At 44.5% G+C, this 22,178-nt stretch overlaps 1 protein-coding gene across 1 annotated transcript; it reads left to right on the plus strand.

Annotated features, from left to right (window-relative positions):
* Positions 1–18,668: 18,668 nt before the first annotated feature.
* Positions 18,669–20,474, plus strand: LOC131190577 (general transcription factor II-I repeat domain-containing protein 2A-like). Its single transcript, XM_058167917.1, has one exon. The coding sequence runs from the start codon at positions 18,669–18,671 to the stop codon at positions 20,472–20,474; it is 1,806 nt and encodes a 601-aa protein (XP_058023900.1).
* Positions 20,475–22,178: the final 1,704 nt, after the last annotated feature.

The raw sequence follows: 22,178 nt of genomic DNA on the forward strand, positions 1-22,178 counted from the left end.
GAGCCGCGCGATCATCACTGGTTTTTTTTTTAACTTTTAAAAGCATTTTTCTTCAGCTGAAGAAAAGCCTTTGATGATCATGTGGCTCAGCTGAGATTATCAGAGCCTTTTAAAAGCATTTTTTCTACACCCTCTTTGGCCGAAGTAGTTGTAAAAAAATGCTTTTAAAAGGCTCTGATGATCCCAGCTGAGTTGCCTGATCGTCAGAGGCTTTTTTTTCTTTTAAAGGCAAAAAAAAATGCTTTTAAAAGAAAACAAAACTCTCTGATGATCAGGCAACTCAGCTGGGATCATCAGAGCCTTTTAAAAGCCTTTTTTACAACTCTTCAGCTGAAGAGGTTGTAGAAAAAAAATGCTTTTAAAAATAAAAAAAAAGTTGGCTACGTCTACCCAGTCACATTACCCCCCACCCCAACCAAGCCACGCCCACAGAACCGGTAGGAACAAATTTTACATTTCACCACTGGTTGAGGCCCTATGTGCCCAGAATATAAATTACAGGAATTTGCCTGTTGTTGTTCAGTTCCAGCTGAGTCAATAAAAGCTGTTGTATCTATGCTGCTTATTCTGGCCTACCGCAGCTCACAACATAACATAATTATAAACGGTTTTTAAATGTCGTCCCTTAGATTTCTTTTGTACAGTGTTTTCACAAATGCATGCTCATTGCACAGACTTTCCCTTTACATTTAAATAAATAAAAAGAATGAGTAGTGATTTGATTTAATAAGTTCAGATAAATGTGCATGTCAAATCCTAACTAAATAGTGGTTCCTATTTTGGTTTTAAAACAGTATAAGTTTCTACTCAAGTAAGAATTAACTCAATGTTCCCCATCTCTGCTTCTACACATTGGGAGGGAGCCTGATGGGAGAAAACTGCCATAGGAGTTCAGCTGCTAGATATCAGAACTAACTCTGAATGCATGGATCTTCTGCTTCCTCCGCACTCATTTTGCTTGTTCAATGAATGCAGACAATCCATTCCACAAGAGCCACAATCAACACACTCAAAATGCTTAAGACACTTGGATTCTGATCCTATCTATTTTAGAAGGAAATAGCTTCATTTTAAGTAAAACTGATCTCTAAAGAAATATTCTGAATTGTGCAAGAATGGAGCCCTGTCCTGTTTCCTCAGAAGACTGATCGCCCTGAGTTCTGATGCTTAGTTACTTGGGAATAAACTTCACTTTCAAGTCTGCATTTATTGGGTCAGGCTTCAAAGTGTTGGAAGTTGGGAGAAAGACACTGGAAACATGGAGGCTGATTGGAAAGGTGGTTTATTGGTGAACAGGACCACATGGGTTTTAGATCCTGGGCAGCTGAACACATGGAGTGGAGAGTAAGATGTATTTATACCCTCTCTTGTGCTTTGAACTTGAGCTTCCTCTTCCTGTGCAATAATATGTATTCTATTGGCTGCTGTCAGACTCTCATGGGGCTATGCAGGGGTCATACTGAGGTCATCTGAGATAAGTCTGGTTGAACCTTGCTGGGTGATGCAATGTCCTTAGGAAATTTTGAAATGCAGTGAGCCCTGCTGCTAGATGGGTAGAGGGCTAATCCGATTATGTCCTGAGGGTCATATCTTAATCCCATCACACTGGAGCTGAAAGTCTAATTGTCTTGTAGATAGGCTGGCCCAGTCCTGCTCAACGGGCACCAAATATCTGCTGGGGGCAGGGAGCTGCAGGGAGCTGCCCTTTGTCTTTAAAAACAAAGAGCAGCTACATTAAAACATTAAAAATGTTTCTCCTTTTCTCATCCAGGGAAATATAATATTCTGCCTATTTAATATTTCCTAGAATATTTCATTCTTCTAGGAGAGGGGTGGGTGCTAACTTTCTACAAAAGGACAAACCGACACATAAGACCCATTAAACTTGGTCAAACCTCCAGACATCTCGACTATCAAAATCTCTACCATACTTACGGGTGGCGTAAAATATTGTATGGTTTAAGAGCAAATCCCTACTTCTCACTGTGCAAAAAAATAAATAAAAAATGATTGGAATGACAATGGAATATTTACAGTGAAAATGAGAAAAAGCTAGTGGATGGAGCGCAAGCAACCATTTCCAGCTGGATTCTAGCCTCTTCTATTTGGGGTGAATATCTCATTTTGTCTACTGGTAAAACCAGCCCTGCCTATCTTATTAGCATAGCAAAGAACTCTGCTGTTTAAGTCCTTTATGCATCTCAATTTCCATAAGCTTCAACTAGTTGCTCTGATGAGCAGAAAAAATCATTAACATAGTATTTTTTTGGGGGGGGTTGTTATTTCAAAGATAAGTTTCTAACCCTTGTGGGTTTAAAGCCAAAGCCTAGAAAATCAACGGTGTCAGGATGTAAGAAGCGGCAAACAAAAAAGAGCTCAAACACATGATTTCTGTATTCTAATTATGTGATTTTTTTTTAATGCTATCTCATTATTTTTAGAGTCTTGAATAATGACTTTTGAGCATTTTGTGCCACCACATGCTGGATAACACTAATCAAAAGGTTGGATTATGCTTGAAAGGGAGAAATGAAGGGGGAGGGACACTTTTTTCGCCAAGCCTTGCAAAAGTAATACAACAATGGAAGGGGAAAAAAATGTCACAGACTTGCAGGTGGAGTAAATTGCTTTCTTTGCATAATGTGTTTCTTATTTTTCCACCTGGCTCCAATGCTGAAGCTGCAGATAAATGGGCAACTGAGTCTCTGATTCTCTTGATTGTTGCAAGGGCAAGTGGTCAAAATTGGCAATGCTCTATCAAACCCTATTCCTGTTAAAAGTGGTGTTCCCCAAGGCAGCATTCTTGGACCAATACTCTTCATATTATACATTAATGATCTCTGTGACCATATTACAAATAATTGTGTTCTCTTTGCTGACAATGTCAAACTATTTAACATCACCAACAATACAGCTACCCTTCAAAAAGACCTGGACTTCTTATCTGAATGGTCTAAAACTTGGCAACTCCAAATCTCAACCAGCAAATGCTCAGTTTTACGTATTGGAAAAAAGAACCTAAACACTAAGTACAAGCTTGATGGACATTACCTTACTGATGACCCCCACCCTGTTAAAGATCTTGGAGTTTTCATATCAAATGATCTAAATGCCAAAGCCCACTGTAACTACATCACAAAAAAGGCCTTAAAAGTTGTAAACCTAATCTTGCGTAGCTTCTTCTCCAAAAACACTACACTACTAACCAGAGCATATAAAACATTTGCTAGACCAATTCTTGAATACAGCTCGCCTGTTTGGAACCCATACCACATTTCTGACATCAATACAATTGAATGTGTCCAGAAATATTTTACAAGAAGAGTACTCCACTTCTCTGAATACAACAAAATACCTTATCCCACCAGACTTGAAATCCTGGGTTTAGAAAATTTGGAACTGTGCCGCCTTCGACATGACCTGAGTTTAACTCATAGAATCATCTATTGCAATGTCCTTCCTGTCAAGGACTACTTCAGCTTCAATTGCAACAATACACGAGCACACAATAGATTTAAGCTTAATGTTAACCGCTTCAATCTTGATTGCAGAAAATATGACTTCAGTAACAGAGTTGTTAATGCTTGGAATACACTACCTGACTCTGTGGTCTCTTCCCAAAATCCCAAAAGCTTCAACCAAAAACTCTCTACCATTAACCTCACCCCATTCCTAAGATGTCTGTAAAGGGTGTGCATAAGAGCACAAACGTGCCTACCGTTCCTGTCCTATTGTTTCCTTTCATTATATCCAATTAATATAGTTATTACATACTCATACTCATACTATATGCTTATGTGTTGTATAGTTGTTTCATGCTTATGCTTATACTGTGTGACGAAAATAAATAAATAAAAATAAATAAAAATAACTCCCACATGATCTGAAATAGCACTGTGAGCTTCTACTTCTCTACATATACAGTGTTATATTGTGATTTGCGGCATTATCTAACATCACAAATATGAATGCTATTGCTAAGATAATATATAACCTTTCCATCATACCTAATTCTTGTACAATTTCAGCACTATGCATTTGTGTGGCATAAGATTATTGATTAGACTATAAACACAGTGGATTCAGTGAAACATTCATTAAGTGTGCCTCAGAAACTAAAGGCGAGGCAGTGTGTCCATAAGTCAAATTTGGTGAGGAGCTCCTTCTGGAAAACATAGTAAAATAAACATGCTTCTTGATTTCAGAAAATTGCGCAATGAAATGCATTAGTGTTCTACAGAACGGTGCTGAATTTAATTTGATAATGATCTGTAGCACTGCCCACTTGAAAGACAAACACTATCTGTGATTTAAACCTGGAAAACTGAAATAGTAAATCAAACATGAAAATTCTATAATGAAGAATAAATAAAAATAACGGTTAAAATGCTAGTTAAATTCATATGTGCCCTCAGCCTTGATTTGAAATATCCACTGTTAGATTCGGGCAATAACGAGGCAGGAGACCAGATGAGTGACAACAGCTCTTTAGTTTATAGTGAACCCAGCAGCGAACAACAGAAAAACCCCTCTTTATATACAGTTCAGTCGGAGGCAACAGCCAATCAGCAACGTGCTATTTCCCGCTCTAATTTCCCTCCAAAACTCTTAAAGATACATTACACTCCTTCCCTCCCAGAAAACATTTTACCCCTATTTACATGAAATTAGCATCTTATTTCTCTACGTAGTCACGCAAGTAGACTGGGCGTCTCCTAACTCTTTCGGACCTGCGCAATTCATTCTCTGGGAGTGAGTCGAGCTGGCGGAGGGACTGTTTGTTCCTCTCAGCTCCTCCTCTAGGCCATCCGCCCTGGATTATTGCAGAATCGTCCCTGCTTTCTTCAGGAGGGACCGGTTGGTGTCGCTGGACCTCATCGAACTCAGATAAGTCCCGCGTTTGCCCGGGTTTGAGTCAGCTGTGGATTCAAACATTGGATAGTCAGGGCCTGTTTCTGGACTTTTGGTTGTTCTTTTCTTAATTGGTCTATGTGGCGCTTCCAAACCCGGCCATCCTCTATCTCTACCCGATACGATTTGGGTCCGGTTGTTTCAAGGATTGTCCCTTTACCCAATTTGGGCCTTCTCCGTAATTGTGTGCCCATACTGGACTTCCACTGTCATTTCTCTTGTTTTACCGTTTGTCCCTTTGTACCCGTCTGGGGTGTAGTTTGGGTTTAACGGTCTAATGGGCACCTAAGCTTCCTGCCCATCAGTAGCTCTGCTGGGCTGCGGCCAGTTGCTACACAGGGGTTCTGTGTTGTACTGCTAGGAAGGTGTCAATTTTAATTGCCAATCGCCTGGCCTGATTCTGGACAATGCTTCCTTTGCACTCCGACGAAACGTTCTGCAAGGCCGTTCGTCGCAGGGTGGAAAGGCGCCGAGAGGACATGCCGGATGCCCTCTTCTGCCAAGTACCCTCAAACAGGGTCGCTGTGAATTGAGGGCCGTTGTCGGAAACTAGGGTGTCGGGTAACCCGTGGGTTACAAATAGGTGCCGTGGGACTGAGATTACGGCCTCGGCTGTCATGGATCTCATAAGAATGATTTCCAGCCATTTGGAATAGGCATCGACTACCACTAGGAATGTTTGCCCATGGAAGGGCGGCAAAATCGATGTGGATCCTAGACCATGGGCCCTGGGGTCTCTCCACTCCCGAGTTGGGGCCGTTGGTGGTAGTGGTCTGGACTCCTGGCAGGCTTGGCATTTTCCTACCCTGTCACTAATCTCCGTGTCCATCAAGGGCCACCACACATAGCTCCTTGCTAAACCCTTCATTCTCACGATCCCAGGGTGGCCTCGTGCAGGAGTTCCAAAACTTTTTCCGCAATTTCTCCGGGATCACCACTCTATCCCCCAGAGCAGACACCCTCCTTGAGCCGACAACTCCCGCGTTTCTTTACATATTCCTTAAACCGCTCGCCCGCAGCGGGCCATCCTCTTGCACCCAACCAATTACAGTTCTTATTGTAATGTCCTTGTAAGAAGCCCGAGCCACCTCCTTGGAAGTGACTGGACCCAAGTCCAAAGAGTCAATTAGCAGGACGGGTGTGCCCGGAGTGGGGTCTTCGATAGTCTCTGGTAGTGGGCATCTGCTCAAAGCGTCTGCATGCCTAACTCTTTCCTGGCCGATGCAACAATTTGTAAGAATACGCAGCCAGAAAGATAGTCCATCGGGTCAGTCTGGCGAAAGTGCCACGGGCGTCGGGCGGTCGCCTGCCAACAGACCTAGTAGGGGTCTATGGTCTGTGACGATTTCGAAGTCACGGCCAAATACATATTCATGGAACTTCTTTACCCCAGAAACTATGGCCAAGGCTTCTCTATCTAGCTGACTATAGTTTCTTTCAGCCGATGACATTGTTCGGGAGTAAAATGCTATAGGGGCTTTTGTGCCATTTGGCCACCTGTGGCTGGGCACAGCCCCACCCGTGGAGATGCATCACAAACTAACACCAATGGCAGCGTGCCATTGTATTGAATCAGTAGGCTATCGCTAGACAGAAGGTTTTTTACTGCTTCGAATGCCCTAGCTTCCGCCTTTCCCCAGGACCACACAGCTGTCTTCGTTAGTAATTTGTGTAGCGGTTCGGCTATGGTCGCCTTATTTTTTAAAAATACCGCGTAAAAGTTGACCAGACCTAAGAATGCCTGTAACTCCGTTTTGTTTTGGGGAGCTGGGGCCTTCCTGATTGCCCTAACCTTGCTCTCAGTGGGGTGGATTCCTTCCTTGTCTATCCGATAACCCAGGAATTCCACGGATCCTACCCCGATCTGGCATTTATTCAGTTTGACTTTGAGACCGGCGGACCGGAAAATGCCCAAAACTTTTCTCAGCCGTACCCCTAAGTCTTCTAGATTGTCGGCGGATACCAGTACGTCATCAAAGTACGGTACCACCCCGGGGAGTCCCTGCAATAGCCGCTCCATTAGGTTCTGAAATAACCCTGGAGCCACACTAACCCCAAACTGTAACGGGTGCATTTAAAAGCACCCTGTGCGTTCTGATCGTTTGTGCTTCGGCCGTGTTGCTATCTACGGGTAACTGCTGATAGGCTTGGGCCAAATCTAGCTTGGCGAAGACCTGGCCTTGCCCCAAAGAGTGCAGTAAGTGTTGTACTACTGGGACGGGGTAGGCACTCTTCTGCAACGCTTTATTAAGCGTTGCCTTGTAGTCAGCACAAATCCGGACCGACCCGTCCGGTTTGATTGGGGTGACTATGGGTGTCTCCCACTTTGCATGGTCAACTGGCACTAGTATTCCTGGCTTACTAGTTTGTCCAGCTCCCGGTCAATTTTGGGCTTTAGGGCGAACGGAACCCTCCTAGCCTTTAACCGGATAGGGGCAACCTGTGGGTCAAGGTTAAAGGAGATCGGGGTCCCTCGTACTTGCCCCAAACAGTCTTTGAAGACGTCCCGAACTCCTTCATTAGTTCGTCTTTTAGGTCGACGTCGTTCGAAGACTCCGGTCACTCCCATGCCCAATGCCGGAACCAGTCCAGTCCCAACAAGCTCGGCAAGGTTCCGTCGACCACGGTGATGGGCAGGGTCTTGTTGTGCTGTCCATACTTGACTTGGACGGACGTTACCCCTCGGACGGGATGCGATTTCCTTGGTAATCTTGTACCTTAGTTTCTGTGGTTGCAGCTTGCGCGATGGCTGGCAAACGTTTCACGAGAGTGTCCCAGGACATGATCGTGATCGATGAACCGGTGTCCACTTCCATTCGGCACGGCACCCCTTCAATGTGTGTTTTAGTAAAAATCTTTTTTTCAAGGCGCGTGGCTGCTTGGCCTACTCTCACGGCAGTCTGATTAAGTTTCGCGCCTTTTTTGAATCAACCAATCACAGGCCTCTTCGTCGTTCCCACGCTCTGATTGGTCGGTTTGAATTTTTGGCGGGAAGGTTGGGGCGCTCGACAGGCCTGCGCTATGTGCCCCTTCCTTTCGCACCGCCGACAAGTCGCATCCTTAAACTTGCAGTCTTGTCGTTTGTGTTGTCCCCCGCAACTCGCGCATTCGCCCCGGTCTTCTTTCTCTGGCCTCCCGGTGTGGAAGACTTCTTCCTCTTCCTCGCCTTCCTCCTCGGCCTGGACTTCCTCATTGTGGACCGGGCTTGTTTTCGTCCCAGTCCCCGGCGCGATCGGCGTTTGCAGGGTTTCTGCCGCTTGGGTGGACATCTCATGAGCCCTGGCCTCGTCCAAGGCGACTGCCAGTGTTAGGTTGCTTCTGGACAGCAGCCGCCGTCGCAATCGGATGTCTCTGACCCCGCAAATGAGTTGGTCGAGTAATGCGTCTTCCAAGTCTCGATATTCGCAATGGTTGGCGGCTTTTCTCAGCGCTGCCATGTACACGCGAATCGATTCGCCCTCTCGTTGCATCCGTTGCCGCAATTCGAACCTTTGAACAAATTTTGAGGGCGTCGGTGCGTAGTGAGCCCGAAGGGCGGTCTGCAGGGTTTGCCACGGTACCGACTGTACCACGTTGGCTCCGAAAGCGACTCTGCGGTGTCGAAAACTTCCGAACCGCAGTGGCTTAGGAAGTATGCTCTCTTCCTGTTGTCGGAGACCCCCTGGAGTTCGTTTGCTTCGAGGAAACACTCGAAACGAGCCATGTATGACCCCCATTTTTCTTTGGCTGGGTCGAATGGCGCTGGCGGTGTGTAGCTGGACATCGCTGCTATCCGCCCTTATTTTGCTGGGTTCGCGTATTCCTGGTTAGCTCAGCTCTTTCCTGGCGCTCTTTTGCCTCGAGATCCCACCTTCGTCGCCAGTGTTAGATTCGGGCAATAACGAGGCAGGAGACCAGATGAGTGACAACAGCTCTTTAGTTTATAGTGAACCCAGCAGCGAACAACAGAAAAACCCCTCTTTATATACAGTTCAGTCGGAGGCAACAGCCAATCAGCAACGTGCTATTTCCCGCTCTAATTTCCCTCCAAAACTCTTAAAGATACATTACATCCACGTGTCCAATCCAGGCACAACAAAACTCCAGCCATTTCAGTCTTCCAAAAAAGAGCACCAGATTTAGGGTTGACTCCAACATTGTCTTTCATTCAATTTCTCTATGGAACGTGACATTCCAATGGTTTTTCTATACACTGAATGGAACTTCATGTCGCAGCTTTTCTGTTTTTGTTTTTTGACGTTCTCTGGAACTCTACATATTTTAATTAGGGATGTAAGAATCCATTAGAATGTGCCCCACTTTACTGTATGTTTTGGGGGGCAGTCTGCTCACTATGAAAAATGTATTACATATTCATAGAGTTCTTTATGCAACAGAAAGAATGGGATTTCTAGGGACAATAGCAGGCTGAATATGGCTCTGATTTTCATAGAGCTGACATTTGCAACTACAATTATTGAAAATAGTTGAGTAGATCAGCTCCTTTGACTCTCTTTAGACAAAGAGAAGACATGAGATTGCCCAAACTGTTCTCCTTACAGTTGATCTCCGTGAGGAAACCACATGGACAAGTGGAGTGGATTCTCCAGAGAAATGGAGAATCGTGAGATGAGGGAGTTTACCATAATTATTCCAGCCACAAACAAGGCTTTTTAAACTAGGGCACTTACATTCTCACTTCTCTTGCTAATTACATTTGCAAATTGCTATTAACTTCTTTAAAGAAGTTACACACCATCAAAGTGTCAAGATTGCAAATACTTGGTGAATGCCTTCAGTCCTTAATGTAAGAAAATAAAAATGTTTCTTTATAATTTTTAAGAATTAAAAAGCAGAAAACAAGACCACATTTTGGCTACAGAAAGATTTAGACAGATTAAGAACTCAGAAAATGGTAGAATATTAGATTTTGAATATGAAGACTTTGAAATTAATTTTAAAAGCATATTTTGGAGAAGCAAAAAGTGTTTTTGATATTAGAGACATAATGAAACAAATAACTTATAATGTCATTCAGAAATATTTTTGAGGAATTATATCGGGAAGTGCATTGGGACTTTGAATCAATTATGTCAATTAAGTTGCATCTTCTTAGGAACAGTCTGTTCCCCAAAGATGTTACAGAAAAAGTACAATATGAATAAGAATTTGAATACAAATTTGTCAGCAGATATAAAGAAAAAAAATGGAGGAGGCTTTAAAAGTAAGGAAATAAAAATGACAATCCCAGGCAGCAATTAGAATTTCTTTTTGCTGCATTTACAAAAGGGACTGTTTAAAGTATTAAGAACTTTGTAACAAGGATCCATAATCATTTGGTGGTGGCTCAGGCTGTAAGATAGCCTGTTATTAAAACACAGCAGCCTGCAATTACTGCAGGCTCAAATCCCACCAGGCCCAAGGTTGACTCAGCCTTCCATCCTTTATAAGGTAGGTAAAATGAGGACCCAGATTGTTGGGGGCAATAAATTGACTTTGTAAATATACAAATAGAATGAGACTATTGCCTTACACACTGTAAGCCGCCCTGAGTCTTCGGAGAAGGGCGGGATATAAATGTAAATTTTAAAAAAAAATCTTAATAGAGTTAAGAGAAAGATTATTTTGAGCAAAAAACTGCAAAGTTCGTTTATCTGAAGAGTTGAAAGGGGACAAGTTGCTATTTTGAGCATGTCTTTTTGGATTTGCTAATATCTTGATTGCAAAAAAAATTGTGTATTGGAACTGCTTACGTTTACTATGGTATTTTCCCCCTGCAGTTACTTTATGTATCCTAATTTGACATTTATACTGGCTCTGTATCTAATTGGCATTTATGCATTTCCATTGAATGAGGCATTTCCATTGAATGAGCATGCGCAAGATGGCGCCGTGTTGATTTCGCGGGGCGATGGTGGTCTCTCTTGTCCGGCGGTCTGGACAGAAGGGAGGGGCGTTTTGATATCGCTGCCCCCCCTTCCTGGTTGAACTGATTTCCTGCCGACCCAGGGAGAGGGTTTTTTGCTCTCGGGAAGAGCTGGGCTGGCAGGACGAGCCCAAATGCTGCCGACATGTTCTGCCAGCTCGGCCGGCTCATTTTGAGGCGGCGGCCGGCCGCCGGCGTTTTCTTTCGCCGTTTTTTGACGGCGGCGGTGGTGGTCAGCGGAGGGGGCGTGGGGCGGAGGGGGCGTTTGACATTCTCGCCCTCCTTTCGCCCCTTGGCGTTTGACACACTCGCCCTCCTCTCACTCGCCCTCCTCTCGCCCTCGGAGGGGGCGGAGGGGGCGTTTGTCACTCTCGCCCTCCTCTCGCCCTCTTTTCAGCCGAATTGAAACAGCAGAACTGACCAGAAGCGACCAGCAGATGACGGCAGCCGGTGGCGGGGGGCATTTCGATGTCATCGCCCCCTCTTCGGCGAAACAGATAGCTTGCCGGCCCACGGGTCTCTTTGGATAGCTTTCTGGGGATGATGGTTTCCCGACGGCAGTTGACGTTGTAATGAGGGCGACGACTGCAGGGATGACCCTCTACCTTCACATAAACATTGAATCATCTGGCCCTTCCCCCACCACCTGGGCCGTTGCCTACCTTTTTTGTCATCAAGGATTCCTTTCAGCCGATTTCTGTCCCGTGTACTATACCATCTTTTTGAACAACTTGACGGACCAGGACTGCTTTTCCACCATTTCTCGTGATTTCTATGATATGACATATTTGTGGACGCAACCCTTTGGTTTACCAGACTATTGTTATGCAAACATTTACAGCGGCCGACCTTCTTGCCCTGCGAGATTCCCCTCTCTCGCGGGTTTGGCCCTCCACATTATCGAGGGCCCATCTTGAGGACGGGTTTTGGAACCCTGAGAGGTGGCATGCCAAAAATAGGAGACTCAGGGGATTTTTAATTAACTGTTTTAATCGGCTTTTTAAGGGGAGTTTTAATGGGAATTTTAAGGGGAGGGTGGGAACTGACGGGTTCGGGTTGGGGGTGGGTGGGGGGGAGGGTGGGGAGGGGGGAAAACCCATCGGGGGGGTGACGAGTCCAGCAAGTGTTCGCGGCGGTAATTTAATAGGTCCGAAGGTGGTGGGGGAGGATTTCATTCCAGTTCGTCAGGGTTTTGCGATCAATACGGTATGTGGGAGAGGCAGATATGGCGGAAGGGGGGGGCATATCAGGTTTTGGGGGCACGCCCTCGTTATTTAAGAGCGATTGCGTGCTCCAGCCCCCCAGAATTTTCCCGTTCCCCGAGTGGCCAGAATACCCGGGACTTGGGCCTTCGGCTGATGTTATGTAATGCAAGATCCGTGGTTAATAAAGCTCCCCTGATTTTAGATCTAATTCATGAAGGGACCACGGACGTTATGGGCATTACGGAAACCTGGTTGGGCACAGAAGGGGGGGTTCCCCTAGTAGAGATGTGCCCACCAGGTTTCCGAGCATTCCATCAGCCGAGGGCCCAAGGTAGGGGTGGCAGGGTGGCGGTTATTATTAGGGAGAGTCTGGAACCGAGGGAGACCACTGTGCCTCAGATAGCTGGGTGTGAAACCCTCTATGTGAAGTGGGGTCGTAGGACTCAGGTGGGCTTGTTGATCACATACCTGGCTCCTTGCTGCGTGACAACAGCCCTGCCCGAGCTGTTGGAGTTGCTAGCTGGGTTGGCAGTTGAGACCCCTAGACTGTTGGTCATGGGGGATTTCAACTTGCCATCAACTGGCATGGCATCCTCGGCCGCTCGGGAGTTCATGGCTTCCATGACGGCCATGGACCTGACTCAATTAATTGATGGCCCTACTTACATTGGGGGAGGCACCCTGGACTTGGTTTTTATCTCTGGCCAGTGGTTGAATGATTTGATTTTAAAAGATTTAGTTATCGATCCTTTGTCATGGTCAGATCATTTTCTCCTTCGTCTGGACTTTCAGACCACTACCCACCGCCGCAGGGAGATGGAACCAATGCGTTGGTTCCGTCCCATGCGCCTGATGGACCCTGAGAGGTTCCTGACGGAGCTTGGGCCGGTTCCCGAGAATCTGGCCCACGGCACGACTGAAGAGCTGGTCACGGCCTGGGAACAGGCCGCGGCTGGAGCTTTGGACCGTGTCGTGCCTTTGCGGCCTCTGACCCGGCGTCAGTCTCAACCAGCTCCTTGGTTCTCCGAGGAGCTGAGGGAGATGAAACGCCGGAGAAGACGCCTAGAGAGCACCTGGAGGTCTAGCCATTCCGAGGCTGATCGGACACTAGTGAGGTCTTTTACCAAGACCTATCTAGTGGCACCGAGGGATGCAAAACATTCCTACGTTTCCTCCCTCATTGCGTCGGCAGATAACCGCCCGGCTGCCCTGTTTTGGGTGACCCGTTCTCTCCTTCAACAGGAGGGGCGGGAGGACCCCCTACAAGGGCGTGCCGAGGAGTTTAACGGTTATCTATATGATAAAATCGTTCAGCTTCGGGACGGGTTGGATCAAAATTGGGTAGATCCAGATGAGAGTTCCGAGACCCCGTCTTGTTGAGGTGGTTTGGGATAACTTTGACCCTGTGACTCCCGAGGACATGGACAGGTTGCTGGGTAGGCTGAATGCCACCACATGTTTACTGGATCCGTGCCCCTCCTGGTTAGTACTGGCTACACAGGAGGTGACACGAGGCTGGCTCCAAGGGATTGCAAATGCTTCTTGCGGAGGGGTCTTTCCGCTGCCTTGAAAGAGGCGGTGGTGAGACCCTCCTCAAGAAGCCTTCCTGGACCCAGCTGTTTTAGGGAATTATCGCCAGTCTCCAATCTTAATCGCTGGCGAAGGTTGTAGAGAGTGTGGTGGCATGTCAGCTACCCCAGTACCTGGAGGAATCTGTCTATCTAGACCCGTTCCAGTCCGGCTTTCAGCCCGGATACAGTACGGAGACAGCTTTGGTCGCGCTGGTGGATGATCTCTGGAGGGCCAGGGATAGGGGTTATTCCTCTGCCCTGGTCCTATTAGATCTCTCAGCGGCTTTCGATACCATCGACCATGGTATCCTGCTGCGCCGGTTGGAGGGGTTGGGAGTGGGAGGCACCGTTTATCGGTGGTTCTCCTCCTACCTCGCTGACCGGACGCAGACGGTGTTGACAGGGGGGCAGAGATCAACTCCGAGGCGCCTCATGTGTGGGGTACCGCAGGGGTCGATTCTCTCACTCCTCCTGTTCAACATCTATATGAAACCGCTGGGTGAGATCATCAGTGGCTTTGGGGTGAGATACCAACTGTACGCTGATGACACTCAGCTGTACTTTTCCACCCCAGGCCACCCCAGCGAAGCTGTCGAAGTGCTGTCCCGGTGTTTGGAAGCCATACGGGTCTGGATGGGGAGAAACAGGCTCAAACTTAATCCCTCCAATACGGAGTGGCTGTGGATGCCTGCACCTCGGTACAGTCAGCTGCAGATGCGGCTGTCCATCGGGGGCGAGTCGTTGGCCCCGATGGAGAAGGTACGCAACTTGGGCGTGCTCCTGGATGGTCGGTTGTCCTTTGAAGATCATTTGGCGACCATCTCCAGGAGAACTTTTTATCAGGTTCGCCTGATCCGCCAGTTGCGTCCCTTCCTGGACCGGGATGCCCTATGCACGGTAACTCATGCTCTCATTACCTCTCGTCTGGACTACTGCAATGCTCTCTACATGGGGCTCCCCTTGAAGAGCACCCGGAGACTTCAGCTAGTCCAGAATGCGACTGCGCGGGTTATTGAGGGAGCGGTTCGGAGCTCCCACGTAACACCTATCCTGCGCAGACTGCACTGGCTACCTGTTGTTTTCCGGGTGCGCTTCAAGGTATTGGTTACCACCTTTAAAGTGCTCCATGGCTTAGGACCAGGCTATCTACGGGACCATCTACTGCCGGCCTCTATCTCCCATCGTCCGGTGCGTTCCCACAGAGAGGGACTCCTCAGGGTGCCGTCAGCCAAACAGTGTCGACTGGCGGCCCCCAGGGGGAGGGCCTTCTCTGTGGGGGCTCCTACCCTGTGGAACGAACTTCCCCTCGGGCTCCGACAACTACCTGACCTTAGGACCTTTCGCCGCGAACTTAAAACCTATTTATTTCATATGGCTGGACTAGCTTGATTTTTACTTTTAAATTTTAATTTAATTGAATTTGATGCGTTTTTAAAGTTTTGTAATTTTATGGGGGTGTATGTTATTTTAATATTTATTTATTTATTTATTTATTTATTTTGTCACAACATCATACAAAAAGATTATATAGTATATACACATATAAACATATATAGGAAGAAGAAAAGAAAAACAATAGGACAGGAACGGTAGGCACGTTTGTGCGCTTATGCACGCCCCTTATGGTCCTCTTAGGAATGGGGTGAGGTCAATAGTAGAAAGTTTTTGGTTAAAGCTGTTAGGATTATGGGAAGAGACCACAGAGTCAGGTAAAGTATTCCAAGCACTGATGATTCTGTTGCAGAAGTCATATTTTCTGCAATCTAGATTAAAGCGGTTTACATTAAGTTTAAATCTATTGGTTGCCCTTGTATTATTGCAATTAAAGCTGAAGTAGTCTTTGACAGGAAGGACATTACAATAGATGATTCTGTGAGTTAAACTTAGGTCCTGTCAAGGCGACGGAGTTCCAAGTTTTCTAAGCCTAGGATTTCAAGTCTGGTGGGATAAGGTATTTTGTTGTTTTCAGAGGAATGGAGAACTCTTCTTGTAAAATATTTCTGGACACGTTCAATTGTATTGATGTCAGAGATGTGGTGAGGGTTCCAAACAGGTGAGCTGTATTCTAGAATTGGTCTAGCAAATGTTTTATATGCTCTGGTTAGTAGTGTGGTGTTTTGGAAAAGAAGCTACATAAAATTAGGTTTACAACTCTTAGAGCTTTTTGCTATGTAGTTGCAGTGGGCTTTGGCACTTAGATCATTTGACATGAAAACTCCAAGGTCTTTAACGGGATGGGGTCGTCTGTAAGGTAATGTCCATCTAGTATGTACTTAGTTTTAGAGTTCTTTTTCCTATATGTAAGACTGAGCATTTGCTGGTTGAAATTTGGAGCTGCCAATTTTAGACCAAGCGGTTAGATGGTCAAGGTCGTTTTGAATGATAGAAGTGTTGTCTGTGGTGTTAAATAGTTTGACATCGTCAGCAAAGAGAACACAATTACTTGAGATATGGTCACAAAGATCATTAATGTATAGAATAAAGAGTGTTGGTCCAAGGACGCTGCCTTGAGGAACGCCACTCTTGACAGGAACAGGATTTGATAAAGCATTGCCAATTTTGACCACTTGTTGTCTGTTAGACAGAAAAGCAGATATCCATTTGTGGAGGGGTCCTGAGATGCCATAGGATGTTAGTTTAAGGAGAAGTTTATCGTGTACTACTGAGTCAAAAGCTTTGCAGAAGTCTATGTAGATTGCATCTATTGATTTGCCTTGATCTAGATTTGAAGTCCATATGTTTTTGCAGTGGAGAAGTTGTAAGTTACATGATAACTTCTTCCTGACACCAAATTGTTTGTTGGAGAGTAGGTTGTTAGTTTCTAAGTGTGAGGTAATGGATTGATTGATGATAGATTCCATGACTTTGCAGGTGACGCAGCAAAGGGAGATCGGTCTGTAGTTTTCGACTAAGCTGGGGTCTCCTTTTTTGAAGATGGGGATGACTGTGGCTAGTGACCAAAGTTTGGGAAGAGAACTGGTAGTGAAAGCTTTATCAAAGATAATACTTAGGGGTTCAGCTATATTAATGGAAAGTTTTTAAGAAATATGCACATAGACCATCAGGTCCAATAGAAAGCGATGGTTGTAAGTTGTGAAGAGCTTTACCAACGTTGTCTTCTGTGAAATCTATATGAGTTAAATCATCATAGTCATTGCTGGTTCGTTTGTGGAATGTTGGATATGTGTTATCGGAGTTAACAAAAACTGAGCCAAAGAAAATGTTGAAGAGGTTTGCTTTGACTGTTTCGTCATTGCATTCTTTGTTGTTAGAATCTTTTAGTGGTGGGATGGATCTTGAATCTTTAAGTTTACTGTTGACAAAATTATAAAAGGCACGATTGGAATTTGTGCGTAGAAGGTTTTCTTCTTGCTTGGTGTGGTAATTTGTGCATTCAGTTTTAATTTGGTTGCATATGTTTCTGTAACGGTTTCTGAAGTTTGTAACATAGCCTTTTTTGTTTCTTTTCCAGAGGGATTTTTTTTTTGATTGAAGCATTTGGGCAAATTTAAATCAGTTTCTTAAGGGATGTTTTAACTATTGTGTATATCTGTATTTTATCTGCCTGTTCACCGCCCTGAGTCCTTCGGGAGAAGGGCGGTATACAAATTAAAATATTCATTCATTCATTCATTCATGTAATGTAAGGAAGTTTTGTGAACTTGTCCTTTAAAGAGGACAAATTATTCCTCTTTGTTATGTTAAGTTTTAAACTTCTTTTGTGTATATTAGAATATTGAAATTACTTCATGTTTTCTAAACGTGGGTTTGTTAATAAAGAGTTGAGATACGGAATATTTAATTGAATGGGCTATCTTGTTATCTGGGGTGTTTTGTAGGGTGGGGGAAGGATAGAATTGTTGGCATTTGGAATGGAAAGATACCGTGCATTCGTTTGCTTACATTTCATATGGCGTGTAAATTTTTTCCCTACGGATATTCTAGAAATGAGGGATATTTGTAAACTTGTTTTTTTTTAAAGAGAAATGGTCCCTCTTTGTCATGTAAAACATAGGATATTGACACCCTTTATACCTTTTACATGGAGTTTTGCTTTATAGCTAAGAGTTGAGATCTGGAGTACCATGTTTTATATATGTTAATTAATATTATTTTACAGCTCTGTTTGGACTTTTTGCTGATAACTGGATTGGGGAAGACATTACTTATTAGATTTGCCTATAATTAATAAATGAATTATGAGATGAAGAAATTTGTATTTGCTAATTAAGAGGAGGTGAAGAGATCATGAAATTGTTTATACTTGTTGTGATGAGGGTGGGAAGTTGCTTCCTTGGAGGGGAGGGATTCTTTTTACTGTTGAAACCAGAGGTGGGTTTCAGCAGGTTCTGACCAGTTCTGGAGAACCGGTAGCGGAAATTTTGAGTAGTTTGGAGAACCGGTAGTAAAAATTCTGACTGGCCCCACCCCCATCTATTCTCTGCCTCCCGAGTCCCAGCTGATCGGGAGGAAATGGGGATTTTGCAGTAACCTTCCCCTGGATTGGGGACAGAATGGAGATTTTACAGTGTCCTTCCTCTGCCATGCCCCTCAAGCCACGCCCACCAAGCCACACCCACAGAACTGGTAGCAAAAAAAATTGAAACCCACCACTGGTTGAAACCCAAACTTTTACAATTTGGGTTTCAACAGTACAAATACAATTATTATAAAAAAAGTAAAGGAAGCATCCACTTACTTTTTAAGGGTACAAATTAGCAAGCAGTGGTGATTCTTTTTCCCTTCTCTTTAACCATTAATTCTCCTGCACATTCACAACAGTGTGATGATGTTTGCTGTGAAACTGCGTCTCCTGTAGCACTTTTTGGATTGCCCATGACAGACCTGGGCAAATTAAGGCCCGCGGGCCACATCCGGCCCTTTGTACGTCCCTGTCCGGCCCGCGTGAGGCCAATCATAAACACCATAAATTAAACTTTTTTTTTAACTTTTATTTTGAAATTTTATTTTGAAAAGCGTTACGTCGCTACGTATGCACGTCGTAGACGTAGCACCTTCACTCGCGTATACACGTGTGTGAGTGAAGGTGATGCTGTTCGCCAGGTTATCCCCAAGATGTCGGCACACCCCAAGAAAAGAAAAGTTGATAACGAATGCCGTATTTTCAACAAAACATGGACTTCCAAATATTTCTTTACAGAAATTAAAGGCAAAGCAGTGTGCTTAGTCTGTGGTACACAGGTTGCTGTGTTTAAAGAATATAATTTGAATCGCCACTACACCACCAAGCATGAAGATAAATACAGAAATCTGTCTGGTGAAGAGCGTGCAAGGGAGTCTGATGCATTGCTTGCAAAACTACAAACCCAACAAGGATTTTTCACTAAACTTCACACTCCCAGAGATGCAGCCGTCAGGACAAGTTATGTCATTTCTCACAAAATCGCCAGAAAAAGTAAGGCGTTTTCCGACGGAGAGTTTATTAAGGAGTGTTTATTGGACTCTGCTGCGCTGATGTGCCCAGAGAAAAAAGGCGCATTTGAGAACGTTTCACTCTCCCGACGCACTGTAACGAGGCGGATTGAGGACATCGCGGGGAACTTAGAACTTCAGCTGAAGAACAGAGCGGCCGACTTTGACTTTTTTTCTCTGGCTTTGGATGAGAGCTGCGATGTACGTGACACTGCCCAGCTGCTCATCTTCTTACGTGGGATAACCGCAGACTTTCAAATCACGGAGGAGTTGGCAGCCATGCAGTCAATTAAAGGGACAACCACCGGTAATGACTTGTTCAGAGAGGTAAATGCATGTATGGACATTTTAGGACTGAAATGGGACAAGCTTGCAGGTGTGACAACAGATGGTTGTCCAAATCTGACAGGGAAAAATGTTGGACTTTTAAAGAGAATGCAGGATAAAGTGACAGAAATTAACCCTGATCAGAAATTGACATTTTTGCATTGTATCATACATCAGGAAGTGTTGTGTAAGACAGTGTTAAAAATGAAACATGTCGTTGATGCTGTCACTAAAATAGTTAATTTCATCAGAGCAAGAGCTTTAAATCACAGACAGTTTGTTGCTTTGTTGGAGGAAACTGAGGCTGAACATGGTGACATAAGCTATCACTGCACTGTTAGGTGGCTCAGCCTTGGCAAGGTTCTGAAAAGTGTCTGGGACCTGAGAGACCAGATTCAGGAGTTCTGTATTCAGAAAGGTCATGACATCCCAGAACTTTCAGATAACAACTGGTTGGCAGACCTCGGATTCGCTGTGGATGTGACTGCACTAATGAACGAACTAAATGTCAAAATGCAGAGCAAGGGCCTTTTTGTGCATGAGATGTACAGTGCAGTGAAGGCTTTCATGAGAAAACTACAGCTTCTCTCAAGCCAAGTGAAGGACAACATTCTGACCCACTTGCCAACACTTAAGGAAGCCAAAAGATCAGGTGATCACCTCCAAAAGTACTCAACCATGTTAGAAGCATTGCATGCAGAGTTTTCAAGGCGATTTCAAGATTTCAAAACTCTTGAGAGTGAAATGCACATGGTTTCTTCTCCCTTCAACTGCAGTGTGGATGATGCACCAAGTGAAGTTCAGATGGAACTCATTGATCTGCAGTCTGACACACATCTGGCAGATCACTTCAAGTCAGTCTCACTGCTGGACTTTTACTCCGCCCTCAAAGAGGAGAACTTTCCACACCTGAGGAGGCATGCTCAGAGGATCCTAGTCCTCTTTGGATCTACCTATCAATGTGAACAGACATTCTCAGTTATGAAGTTCAACAAATCCAAACACAGATCCTCTATGACTGATGACCACCTCTCAGCTGTCCTTCGCATAGCCACTTCAGACATTCCGCCAGATTTCAATGCCCTTGTTCAAGCCCAGAACAGACTGGATTATTCTCGCTGAAGAGGTAACATGAGGTGGAAAGCATTACAAGTTATTGTTTGTGGAGATTAACAAATTAAAAAATAAATTGCACTGGTTCAATAATTGTTTTTCTTATTTAACCAATAGACCACAGTTTCACATAACCTAATATACATATTTACAGAGTGCTTTATTCTTCTGATTATCAGTACCAGCTATTCAAAATATTTAATTTAAGTATTTTACAATGAAAGAAAGTTGGTGGCCCTCTGACACAATTCAGGCTTCTCATGCGGCCCCTGATAAAAATTAATTGCCCACCCCTGGCCCATGAGCTCATTAAAAAGAAAGGTAAAGATTTCCCCTGTTCAGTAATGTCTGACTCTAGGGGTGCGTTGCTCATCTCTATTTCTTCACTAAGGGAGCCAGTATTTGTCCGAAGACTGTCACCTTCCTACCAAACTGGCATCTATTTATCTACTTGCATTTGCATACTTTCAAACTGCTAGGTTGGCAGAAGGTAGGGCAAGAACAGAAACTCACCCATGTGACCACACAATGATTATCTAATCTTTGTTTCTGTCTGCCTGCCTGCCTGCCTGCCTCTCTCTCTCTCTCTCTCTCTCTGGCTCTCTCTCTGTGTATCTGTGTATCACTCTGTCTCTGTGTCTCTCTTTCTCTCTGTCTCTCTCTCTCTCTGTCTCTCTGTCTCTCTCTCTCTTTCTGTCTCTCTCTCTCTCTCTCTGTCTCTGTCTCTCTCTGTCTCTCTGTCTCTCTGTCTCTCTGTCTCTCTCTGTCTCTCTGTGTATCTGTCTCTCTCACTCTCTCCCTCAGTCATCTACCTATCTGTCTGTCTCTCTCTCTCTGTCTCCCTCTTGTCTGTCTGTCTGTCTGTCTGTCTCTCACTCACTCTCCACGACATCCAGCTGTCTGTCTGTCTGTCTGTCTGCCTGCCTGCCTGCCTGCCTGCCTGCCTATCTATCTATCTATCTATCTATCTATCTATCTATCTATCTATCTATCTATCTATCTATCTATCTATCTAGACACATGGGCATTCTAGGAAACTTAAGGCAGGTAATTCTGTTTTGCTGCGAACATGCAAGGGGTTTTAATGATTAAGGTGCACTGAAAACATTAAATGAAATCCTTATCCTCGCCCCACATTCATACCACCATAGATCTTTTAGCCACAAAATGCCAAAATTCACTTCCATCAGCAGAATCTGTGAGAAATATATCATCCCTATTCTTTATTAGATAGGATTACAGATTAATGGCCCATGACACCACTTCCTCTCAGGTTCAAAGGGTTAGTAGCAGCAGGGTCAACTTCAGAAAACTTAATTTGAAATTGCCAAGAAGTGAAGAAGATTATAATTATGAGTACAAGAGGTTTGATATATGAATTAAAAAACCAGCTTTGTGGGTGAAAGCTGAGGAACTTTGGCTATCAGAACATAGTTCTGAGGAATTATCTCCTGGCAGCACAGAGCTGCAATTACTGATCTGCCCTCAAAAGCAGGCAAGAATATTTATTTATTTTATCAAAGTTTTGTGGCTACTCATCTCACACAAGGTGACTCTGGGAGATATATAACAAAATAATTAAAATCAAATGTAAAAAAAAAACAATTTAAGCAATTAAATAAGTATCATAAGTAAAACTAAAATTGTGAGAGGGCTGATTGAGATCTGTAAGATTCAACTTGGACCAGTCACTTGGAGCAAAGGTTTTGTCTT

Source organism: Ahaetulla prasina, chromosome 2 (genome assembly GCF_028640845.1).
Source record: "Ahaetulla prasina isolate Xishuangbanna chromosome 2, ASM2864084v1, whole genome shotgun sequence".
Taxonomy (NCBI): Eukaryota; Metazoa; Chordata; class Lepidosauria; order Squamata; family Colubridae; genus Ahaetulla; species Ahaetulla prasina.